We start from the raw sequence: 12,433 nt of genomic DNA, 5'->3' as shown, positions 1-12,433 counted from the left end.
CATTGCGGTGCATACGCATGTGCAAATTAGCCCCGTTTTGCTATGATCGCTGCGCTGCGAAAATCTGTAGCGAGCAATCAACTCAGAATGAGGACCTAAATCCACCCTATATTCCGCACTAAATCATTACAGTACAGCCCCCCTATAAGCCGCACTACATCACTCTTATACATTCCCATTTACTGTATATGCTGCACTAAGGGCCTAATTCAGTATGGAACGCATCAGCGATGCATTCGCGTACTGAAGTCCTTGTGCAGTGTGTGCACACAGTGAGAATGTGACTGCATCTCACTCTTGCGAACGCCTCTGCTGATTGACAGGTAGAGGTGTTCATGGGGCGGGCAGGGCGTTGACATGGAGTTTTTGGGGCGGTGTTGTAGTCCAGACAATGCAGGCGTGTCCGGACCATTTGCAGGCCGGGTCGCGGCGGCATTACTTCACATGCAGCTGCTGCGACTGCCTTCGCAGCTAGGCTGTGTCTACCCTAAACATGCAAGCGCTTCACTGTTTAGCAAAGCGCTTGCATTTCAGCGGGGGAAGGACCGGGCATGCAGGGCGACCTTGCCCTGTGGTGGGCGGCCCCCCCGCATGTTAGTGGAATGAGTTGTACTGTATGTACGAATTTTTGCACAAATACAACTCATGCTGAATCAGGCCCTAAATCACTACACTACATCCCCCTGTACGCTGCAGAACATACCTACACTAAATACCCCCTACTGCACTACATACCTGCACTACACCCACTGATATGCCACACTAAATCAATACGTTAAATACCCCCTATACACTAAAACTACATGACTGCACTGCACTACATTCTGCTCAGTAACACATCCTTGTGGCACCCTCCACATGAACTTACCATAATGAAGTCCTCTCTCTGTCCACTGCAGCTTCAGAGGAGGTGACACTGCGACATGGTAGTGTTGAAGGAGGAGGCGCGCCTGGCAGGGTCCTGTGAGAGAGCTGAGCTGGGTAGACAGAAGACTAGAGGTGGTTGCGGGCTGAATGGAAAAAGGGGCGGGGCTTGGTCCTCCAGCCTGGGCAGTGAAGGTAGAAGCAAAGTGAGGACCTGCTGAGGGTAATAAGGGGCGGGGCTGAATGGAATAAGGGGGCTGGGCTTGGTTCTCCAGCCGGGACAGAGTAGGGTAGAAGGAAAGCGGGGACTGGGCTGGCTGAGGGGAAGAAGGAGGCGGGGCTTGGACCTTTGTCCAGGAGACACCAGTCCCCGCCCAGGACCGAAGGGAGCTGGCTAGGTCATGATATGGATGGGAGAGAGCGGGTATAGAGGGGAAGAAGGGGGCGTTTGGAAGGGGGCTGGCCTGTTCCTGTGGATGGGAGGGGGCATGGCAGAGAGGAAGAAGGGGGCGGTTGTGGTCCCGCAATAGCTAGCAACTCGTTTTCTTCTCTCCCCTACCACACTGCAGTGTCCCTGGTTACGACCCCGCAGCGTCTGGGCGGCATACTATGAGTCACTAGACTCATTAGTACAATAGCTAACATCACCAGCTGCGGGCCCTGTCACTGTCTGCCGACACTAGGCAGGCTTGAATGCCCCTGGGCATTCCAAATGCCCTAGGCAATTGCCTAGCTTGCCTATAGCTAGGGCCGGCTCTGGGTAATGACCAGTAATGTAGCAGTAGTGGCAATGACCAGTAATGTAGCAGCAGTGGTAATGACCAGTAATGTAGCAGCAGTGGCTATGACCAGTAATATAGCAGTAGTGGCAATGACCAGTAATGTAGCAGTAGTGGCAATGACCAGTAATGTAGCAGTAGTGGCAATGACCAGTAATGTAGCAGTAGTGGCAATGACCAGTAATATAGCAGTAGTGGCAATGACCGGTAATGTAGCAGTAGTGGTAATGACCGGCAAGTAGCAGTAGTGGTAATGACCAGTAATATAGCAGTAGTGGCAATGACCGGTAATGTAGCAGTAGTGGTAATGACCGGTAAGTAGCAGTAGTGGTAATGACCAGTAATGTAGCAGTAGTGGTAATGACCAGTAATGTAGCAGCAGTGGTAGGCACCGGCAGCAGCAATCCACCAACGCGGTTCGTTGCGTTCACGCAACGAAAAAAGTTTGAAAAAGCTGCGTGAACGCAACAAAACGCGTTGGTGATTGCTGCTGCACGTGCCTACTCCCACGGACACACACTAACAGAGGACCGAGAGACCTGGACCAAGCCCCCCCATCATCGTTGTTGGACTTTGCATAAGGGATTTCCTTACCGTGACCATCCTTTGCATCTTTTCATCAAGGGACTGCTATTTGCGGGAAGCTGGACCGCTTAAACACCTGGAATACGCAGATGGTAACTATTATTCACGGTTGTCAACTATATAGGTCCACACGAGACTTTCAAGGGGACTGTTTAAAGGGAACAGGTCACTTGCTTTATTTCTGGTACTCTTATCCTTCCGGTTGGGAGCAGCACCGCATGCAATATTTTATTGATAAATTTTAAATCACAATTACAGTATTTTTATACTAGTTTGTATTCTTATTGTTGTTTTATTATATATATTGTTGTGCTATATGAATTATTCAAGCTATTAAACATGTGTACTGTAATGATCTGCTCTCCTCATATGTGACCAATAAGCGCTACACATTTTATTGTTTCTGTATTTATTTGGGGCCTGGCCAACCCCTTTTTTGTTTAAGCAGCTGTGTAGAACCTCCCGATTAAGCGCCAGGAGCAACATTACCTTAGGGTAGTTTTCATTTCGCATTTTTCAAACACAGCCTGTGACATGGCAGTTAGGAGGTGATTGGCTGGTGCAATTTATCACTCACAGTGAAATTTATCACTTATTGATAAATAAGGGCAACTGTACTAGTTTACACACGCGCCCATGGCAAAACCATCTGTAGCTCCGATACTACACCCAAGGCACGGGGGCACCATAATAAAAGGTGATAGTGAAGCTTTATAGGAGACTCTCAGTGGTAACTGCACCTGTTGCCTAGAAACAGTGCCGGCAGCCATTTTGTTGGCAAATCCCAGTCACAACAAGCTTACAACCTATCCATTGACAAGGAACCATCCCAGTGACACCTGTGAGGGACAACACTCCTAGTAATTGTATAAGCTGGACATTGGTTTCTATGGCCATTGTCCAACACGGGTTCGGTATGAATTACCGATGGCCGGTATGCTGGCTATCAGCGGCATCCCAGCCACCAGTAGGTCGCAGCAGGTCGTGCGCTAGTAAGCCCCTTGCGGGCTCGCTGCACTCGCCATGCTGCGGGCACGGTCATGGACATCCTTAAAGGGAGAACCACCTACCTCGTCTGTATTCTGGCGCCGGCATTGTACCGCTGTGCGTGATTCCGGCGTCGGCATCGTGATCGCCGGAATCCTGTGCAGCGGTATGTTAACCGCTTCCCTCCAACACAATAGCCTAGTTATACAAAAAAGACTGCATCATGGCAGCCGGTCCTCTACTGATCCTGATATCTGCTCTAAAAGTTCTGCTCGTTTGACAGGAAAATATATCTCAGTGCCATACTTCAGCGCAGGGGATTTCTATAAATAACACACTGACATCCCCCCTCTCCGTCTTAATCACAGTCCTCTACATGATTACATACCTGCTCACCTCTCCAGCTGATGTGCATGCCAGTGGCAGTAATGAAAACAAGTGTTTCAGCATCAGTAAGCCCATGTGTCAGGAATCTTATAGGGAAATTATTGCACTGTTCAACAGATTTGTAGCATCATAAGTAGATATGTAAAAAAACGTGCCATTAACCTGTAACTGGGCGGACATTCCTACTATTAGAACTGCGTCACGGAATCTGTTTCACAAGTACATTAAGGGGGACATTTACTAAACAGTGATAAGAGCGGAGAAGTGAGCCAGTGGAGAAGTTGCCCATGGCAACCAATCAGCACTGAAGTAACATTTACAATTTGCATACTATAAATTTATACAGAGCTGCTGATTGGTTGATGGGGCAACTTCTCCAGTGGCTCACTTCTCCGCTCTTATCACTGCTTAGTAAATGTCCCCCTTAATGTCTACTTTTCGGTAATAGTACTCCTTATGGCGGTTTAAAGGTACCTTGGGTTCATTTAACATTTTAGGGGAAGATTTAGCAAAGCTTGGAAAGAGATAAAGTGGAGAGAGAGAGATAAAGAGGAGACGTAAAGAGAGAGAGAGAGAGAGATAAAGTACGTACAAAACAATCAGCTTCTTCCTGTCATTTTTAAAACACAGCCTGTAAAATGACAGGAGCTGATTGGCTGGAACTTTATCTCTTTACACTTTATCTCTCTCCAAGCTGTGATAAATCTCACTATGAGTTTTGTATGATCGTGTTTTTAAGGCTCAGAAAATGCTGACTGTTTGCAGAGACTACCTGGTATTTATTCACGCTGTGCACGTATGCTAACGACCAGAGAGGCGGCACAGGGGTGTACGTCGGGTGGGTTCACGCAAATGCAGACCTGCATAAATTCTACTTGCGTACTCTCCTTGACTGTCCGGAATCTCGGGTGGCTGTATCGGACTCCGGGAAGAGCAGTCACATCTCATTGCCCTGCCCACTGCAAATCCGAGATCGTAGTACCATTTCCCCATGATGCCCAACTGGCTGCCCCCTCCTCTGGACACTCCTGGAGACCCGTGTCAAGATGTCGACAAGTACGGAGTAAATCCACCTATTTGGTGCCTTCTACATGCCTTATACATCAGCACATACATATACAGACAAGTACGTAACTTGTCCTTCTCACAAGAGCTTACATTCTATTTTGAATATAGACGGACAAAAGAGGGCTCTGAGCGGGGGGGGTGCAGGTGATAATGTGTTAGTGGCAGGGGTGGTAGGCTTTGGTGACGGGATGAATCTTAAGGCAGGTTGGAGGCAAGTCTGATTGGGCCTTGGCAGTGCCAGCCAGCAGATCCCATTGCACTTTACTATTAAAATAATATAGCAGAAATTTAGATGTTGTTAGAATGACAACCAGAAATAAACGTCCCATTTATATACAGCTATGCATATGCAGAGTCAGACTGGCCCACCATGTACAGGGGAAGTATCTGGTGGTCCTCACTGCCTGAGAGCCCCACTTCCTCCTCTAAGGCTCAGTAACTTGGTGGAGCAGGACCATGAATTGTTTCTCGGTTGGATTCTGTGGAAACTACACCAAGATTTGCCCTCCTGCCAATCAAAATGGTTGGTCCTGATACACCCGTCCCCTCCTTTGTTTTCTGCATGGCCTCATTCCCTCTGGTGTATGTCCACGCACCATAAGCTTGAGCCCTTACCACTGGATTCCCTAGTGGGCCCTTCATGACCCAGTCCGACGCTGCATATGAAAAGCTTTCCAGAAGCCTCCTCCTGCCTACTTACACTACACTAACTGTCCCAGTAACATAGTTTGGATTGGTGGTTTTCTACTTACCACACTATTATAGGTCCTAGTGACACCAGAAGTGATATGTTTGGTTCTTGTCTACAGTTTTGGCCAAATTGGTACTTCAGTCTTTCAGCTTTCCATATGAAATGTCTGTATAGGTACCAACTGTAATATGAACCAGTCACATGCTTAACAACATGACTCAAGCCCATATCTGCCAGGCACAGCACTGGACATGTATGCAGGGGCGGATCCAGAACAAAATGACAGGGGGGGCACCACGATAGGGAAAGGCGGGAGGGGGGGGGGGGTTGGTCTTTGTGCGAACTCCTGGGATGGTAGGTGTGGCCTCACAGGGAATTCCGTACTCACCAGCCACAACCTTGTTTCATCACGCTGGGGGCATAGAGTACAGGTGTGGTGGGTGACAGGGTGAGTGTGCAATGACAGGTGTGGTGGGGGACGGGGTGAGTGTCTGTGGGGCAGATGTTGTGGGTGAGAGAGTCTGTAACCAGGACTGGGCAGAGCACCCCCACCAGCCCTTCAATGCCTACCTCACAGCACTCCCCCACTTCAATGAACTTCATCCCATCACAGCTTCTCCAACACCATTATATACCTCAAAGGACAGAACCCCCCCCCCTACCCCCAGATAGAGCATCTTCCCCAAGCAAAGAGGACCCCCCTCCCCCTGTGACATTTCTCCCCATATTATCAAATATCCACTGCAGCTTTGTGGATGCCCCCTCATCCTCCCTCACGCCTTCTCACCCCTCTGCACTGCTGGTTGCCGGGAACACCACTCACACTGACAGCGGCCGGAACAGGGGAGCCGGAGGAGAAGATGCCTGTTCTGGTTCCCTGGTCAACCGGGGTCTCCAGCAGGGAGAGCAAACGCCGGGGCATGGAGTAAGGTGTAGTTTCACGCCCCTAATAGCAGGAGGAGTCGGGTGAGTTTAAGCTGCCCGGCCTGCATGACAGGGAACGCTGGAGCCGCTAGAGACGAGGGCTTCTCCCTGTCACTGTGCCGGCAGAGCTGGATTAAGACCATGGGGGCCCGGGGCACTTAAGACAGTGGGGCCCCTAGTTAAGAGAAGGTATATATATATATATACAGTGGTCGAAGTGGAATTTCTGAAGTGAGGGTATGGAAAAAGGAAAGGGTTAGTGCTCGCCGAAGGTGTGCTGCCAAAAATAGGGGCGTGGCTTCATGGAGAAGGGGTATGGCCACAGAATAGTACCAATTCACATTATCCCGCACAGTAGGGTTTGTCAGTCACATTACACCGCACAGTAGTGTTTGTCAGTCACATAACACCGCACAGTAGTACACCTTGTACACATTATGGCAGGTAGAGCCCCCTATACAACAGAGGAAATATAAAAACACAGGGGAAAAAAACTGATTCATGCCCTTTGCATTACTTGTCATGTTTGTTCCTTATAGTAATGCCCTTTCCAGTTCCACATTATTCTACACACCGTAATGCCCATTCCACACTATTCCACACATTATGCCATACCCTGTAATGCCCATTACACCTTATGCCACATACAGTATACCCCTGACACCATTTTATGCTCCACACACAATAATGTCTATTACAAATTATGCCCACAGTAAGGCCTCTAATTATTTTTAAATTACGTGCTCGTTGCCAGGGGTCTCATGCTCATTGCCAACGGTTTCATGCCTGTTGCCAGGGGTCTCATGTTCGTTGCCAAGGGTTTCATGCCCTTGGTTCCATGCTCATTGCCAGTGGTTTCATGCTCGTTGCCATAGGTTTCATGCTCATTGTCAGGGGTTAGTGACACGTGGCATGCCAGATGTGGCAATGGGGCACTTTTATATGAGATATATATCTACACTTTATACCTAGTTGAAAGTGTCAGCAGAGGCCGAAGCAGGGGAGGGGGCCTTCACTAGCTGTGTCGATGTGGGAGAGAGTGCTGTGGGGCTCTGGCTGCCATGCGTGAGGAGGACAGGGATCGAGTGGGAAGTTCTGGCAGTAGGGCAGAGAGGAGGAAGGAGTGGGAGCTGCACGCTGGGATCTGCTGCAGCTGGGAGTCCGGGCTCACGGCTGGTGCTGCGGCGTAGTATTAAAAAAAGGGAAATGAATTGGGGATGGCGGTGATTACACAGAAATAGATGGGGTGGGTGGCTCAAAGGCACATAGGGGGTAATTCAGAGTTGATCGCAGCAGGAACTTTGTTAGCAGTTGGGCAAAACCATGTGCACTGCAGGGGAGGCAGATATAACATGTGCAGAGAGAGATAGATTTGGGTGGGATGAATTGCAGTGTAGAAATAAAGCAGGCAGTATTTACCCTGCACAGAAACAAAATAACCCACCCAAATCTAATTCTCTCTGCAAATGTTATATCTGCCCCCCCCCCCCCCCTTCCTGCACTGCACATGGTTTTGCCCAACTGCTAAAAAATTTCCTGCTGCAATCAACTTGGAATTACCCTCATAGGGTGGTCAGAAGCACAAAGGGGTTAGGTGACGCTGAAGCACACATGGGATGAGGTGTCTGCGAGCACAAGGGGAGGTGGGTTCAGATAAGCACATAGAGGAGACAGTTAGTGGCACACATGGACAGGTGGGTGCCGAGGCACATATGGGGAGCAGTTCAGTGGCACACATAGGTAGGTAGGTCAGCGGCACAGGGGGGTTAGAGGACAACTATGGGAGGGGGTAAGAAGCACACTAGTGAAGCTTCTGTGTGCCTCTAATACTGTACAAGCATGGGAGGCGGAAAATAATGGAGGAGAGTTGGGTGGGGACACATGTAAGTTGAATGAGTGCATCAGCAGGGGATGCGGTCAAGATCCGCCGGACGGAATCCCGGCGGTCGAAATACCGACTCCGGAATCCCGACCGGAACAATCCTGACATATTCTCCCTCCGTGGGTGTCCACGACACCCATAGAGGGAGAATATAATAGTGTGCCGAGCGTGGCGAGCGAAGCGAGCCCGCAAGGGGCTGCATTCCGCTCGCCACCCCTGTCGGGATTGTGTGGTCGGGATTCCGGCGTCGGTATTTCGACCGCCGGGATCCCGTCCATCGGGATTTAGTACTGATCCCCATCAGCAGTCTCTAAAGTAAAGGGTCCTATGAGAGGGGAGCCAGGGAGGAAATAACTTCAATGCCCCCATATTATACTGGTTATGTAGTCTCTATAGAACACCAACACTGTGACAGTATGTCAGGCAAGGGGTCCGCAGCACTGATGGCCCGAAAGCAATATACTCACAGATGCCGTAGCAGGGGAGGGGGCCTTCACTAGTTGTGCCGCCGAGATGAGGAGACGTGGTGCGGCTGCGGGAGAGAGTGCTGCGGGGCTCTGGCTGCCATGTGTGAGGAGGATGGGGAGAGGGGGAAGCGCTGGCAGCAGGGCAGCGGTGGGAGCTGCACGCTGGGATCTGCTGCAGCTGGGAGTCCTGGTTTGATCACGGCTTCCGATGCAGCGGCAGGGGGGGGGGGGGGGGGAGGACGGACCCGCTGCTGCCTGAGTGTGCCGCACACAGGGGGACCGGGCTAGCCGGCTCCCTGAGCAGTAGTGGGGACGGGAGCCGGGGAGCGCAGCACCGCAGATCGGATCTCTATTCCGATCCGATCTGTGGTGTGGCAGGGGGGCTGGGGTACGTACATGCAACCTGCGGCCCCACAGCCCTTGCAGATATAGTGAATAATCCTAAATGACAGGGGGGACACGTGCCTGGGTGCCCCCTCCCCCCCCTGGATCCGCCACTGCATGTACGTACACAGATATACTGGCAACCAAGGACAGATTAAACTTTGTGGGGGCACCTAGGCAATAATCTATTAATTGTATTACATGGGGAAAAAAACACACGCAGAGACGGCCACTCATCAAACATCCGTGTCTGTTTCGCAAAAAAGCAAATTGTGTCTGACTGCACAGGTTGCTCATACAGTGATTGGACCAAATTTCTAGACTATGTTGGGTCCAAGGATGGTGGTCTCATGACGACTTTATACATATGCCGATTGCGGTTACTACCCCCACTAGACTTACAAGCCTGACACATAATAATTGATTTGGTCTTAGTTTTGCCTCTACAAAGGCAGAAATGTACGGCATATTCCACCTAAAAGACCAGATTGCCCCAACTTCATCATTCCATTGTGGAGATTTATCAAAACCTTCTGAAGAGTATAAGTGGAAATATTGCCTATACAGATGGGTCCACCTTTATCTTGGCCTTTAACAGGATTAATTGAGACTGGGCAGTCGGACTTAATCCCCTGCTGTAATGATTTAGGGGGTCATTCCGAGTTGATCCTGAGCATAGACATGCGGGGAGACGCCCAGCACAGGGCTATCCCGCCCCACATGGCACTGCCGCCCTCTCCCCCCCCCCCCCCCCCCCCCCTCCGCAGAAGTGCAAAAGCATCACCCAGCGGCGATGCTTTTTAACTTTAGGAGTTGCTCACGGCCAGCGCAGCTTTAGCGTGCTGGCCGAGAGCTACTCGTCACTCCCTGGCCCGCAGCGGGTGCGTGTGACGTCACGCAGCGGCCCGCCCCCCATTCAGTCCGGCCACGCCTGCCTTGGCTGGACCGAGCCCACGAAACAGCAACCGCGCAGGCAGAAGCGATCGTGGCGGTCCAACGGCCTTCGGCCGTCTGGCACTCTACAGCTTTAAGCAAATATTAAATGCACCATATACTGTAAATACTAATAAAAAATTTGGATAACGGACTCACGCGGTGGATGGAGTCATAATGCAGCCTCCCTTGTCATATCCTTTGCAGTTGCAGCCCCTTTCCAGTGTATCGTGGTTCATCCCAAAGTTGTGGCCAATCTCATGGGCAAGTGTTACAGCTGCTCCTAGTGAGTTGTCTGAATGATCCTGCAAAGAAGAACAGATGAAACTATTGAGTGTATGCTTAGAAAAGGACAATCCCTGCTATTGAAATAATCCCCTTGCTTACACAATAATCTACTATATATTATACTATTCGTATGCACATAAAGTGCCACTGGTAACACACAACAATGCAGTTTCTCTATGCAATTGCTTATTTATTGATGTTATGATTTTTTTTTGCACAAATGACCAAACTGGCAGTGTCTGGGGGGGGGGTACAAAAAATAAGAATTTACTTACCGATAATTCTATTTCTCGTAGTCCGTAGTGGATGCTGGGAACTCCGTAAGGACCATGGGGAATAGCGGCTCCGCAGGAGACTGGGCACAAAAGTAAAGCTTTAGGACTACCTGGTGTGCACTGGCTCCTCCCCTCATGACCCTCCTCCAAGCCTCAGTTAGGACACTGTGCCCGGACGAGCGTACACAATAAGGAAGGATTTTGAATCCCGGGTAAGACTCATACCAGCCACACCAATCACACCGTACAACTTGTGATCTGAACCCAGTTAACAGCTTGATAACAGAGGAGCCTCTGGAAAGATGGCTCACAACAACAATAACCCGATTTAGTTAACAATAACTATGTACAAGTATTGCAGACAATCCGCACTTGGGATGGGCGCCCAGCATCCACTACGGACTACGAGAAATAGAATTATCGGTAAGTAAATTCTTATTTTCTCTGACGTCCTAGTGGATGCTGGGAACTCCGTAAGGACCATGGGGATTATACCAAAGCTCCCAAACGGGCGGGAGAGTGCGGATGACTCTGCAGCACCGAATGAGAGAACTCCAGGTCCTCCTCAGCCAGGGTATCAAATTTGTAGAATTTAGCAAACGTGTTTGCCCCTGACCAAGTAGCTGCTCGGCAAGTTGTAAAGCCGAGACCCCTCGGGCAGCCGCCCAAGATGAGCCCACCTTCCTTGTGGAATGGGCTTTTACAGATTTTGGCTGTGGCCGGCCTGCCACAGAATGTGCAAGCTGAATTGTACTACAAATCCAACGAGCAATAGTCTGCTTAGAAGCAGGAGCACCCAGCTTGTTGGGTGCATACAGGATAAACCGCGAGTCAGATTTTCTGACTCCAGCCGTCCTGGAAACATATTTTCCGGGCCCTGACAACGTCCAGCAACTTGGAATCCTCCAAGTCCCTAGTAGCCGCAGGCACCACAATAGGCTGGTTCAGGTGAAACGCTGACACCACCTTAGGGAGAAACTGAGGACTAGTCCTCAATTCCGCCCTGTCCGAATGGAAAGTCAGATAAGGGCTTTTACAGGATAAAGCCGTCAATTCTGACACGCGCCTGGCCGAAGCCAGGGCCAACAGCATGACCACTTTCCATGTGAGATGTTTTAAATCCACAGATTTAAGTGGTTCAAACCAATGTGATTTGAGGAACCCCAAAACTACATTGAGATCCCCAGGTGCCACTGGAGGCACAAAAGGAGGCTGTATATGCAGCACTCCCTTGACAAATGTCTGGACTTCAGTAACTGAAGCCAGATCTTTTTGGAAGAAAATCGACAGGGCCGAAATTTGAACCTTAATGGACCCCAATTTGAGGCCCATAGACACTCCTGTTTGCAGGAAATGCAGGAATCGACCCAGTTGAAATTCCTCCGTTGGGGCCTTCCTGGCCTCGCACCACGCAACATATTTTCGCCAAATGCGGTGATAATGTTTTGCGGTCACATCCCTCCTGGCTTTTTGATCAGGGTAGGGATGACTTCCTCCGGAATGCCTTTTTTCTTTAGGATCCGGCGTTCAACCGCCATGCCGTCAAACGCAGCCGCGGTAAGTCTTGAAACAGACAGGGTCCTTGCTGGAGCAGGTCCCTTCTTAGAGGCAGAGGCCACGGGTCCTCTGTGAGCATCTCTTGAAGTTCCGGGTACCAAGTCCTTCTTGGCCCAACCCGGAGCCACGAGTATAGTTCTTACTCCTCTCCGTCTTATAATTCTCAGTACCTTGGGTATGAGAGGCAGAGGAGGGAACACATACACCGACTGGTAAACCCACGGTGTTACCAGAGCGTCCACAGCTATTGCCTGAGGGTCCCTTGACCTGGCGCAATACCTGTCCAGTTTTTTGTTGAGGCGGGACGCCATCATGTCCACCATTGGTTTTTCCCAACGGTTCACAATCATGTGGAAGACTTC

General features: G+C 50.2%; 1 protein-coding gene across 1 annotated transcript in view; it reads right to left on the bottom strand.

The window, feature by feature from the left end:
* Positions 1-12,433, bottom strand: part of ADAM12 (ADAM metallopeptidase domain 12) — a 925,560-nt gene that overhangs the window by 316,385 nt on the left and 596,742 nt on the right. The window contains exon 11 of the mRNA XM_063962227.1: positions 10,111-10,256. Within this exon, the coding sequence (XP_063818297.1) occupies positions 10,111-10,256 (146 nt within the window). The remainder of the gene's footprint in view (positions 1-10,110; positions 10,257-12,433) is intronic.

Source organism: Pseudophryne corroboree, chromosome 3 (genome assembly GCF_028390025.1).
Source record: "Pseudophryne corroboree isolate aPseCor3 chromosome 3, aPseCor3.hap2, whole genome shotgun sequence".
In the NCBI taxonomy this organism is placed as follows: Eukaryota; Metazoa; Chordata; class Amphibia; order Anura; family Myobatrachidae; genus Pseudophryne; species Pseudophryne corroboree.
Note: the sequence above shows the minus strand (reverse complement) of the source record. Positions and strands in the feature narration are given on the sequence as shown.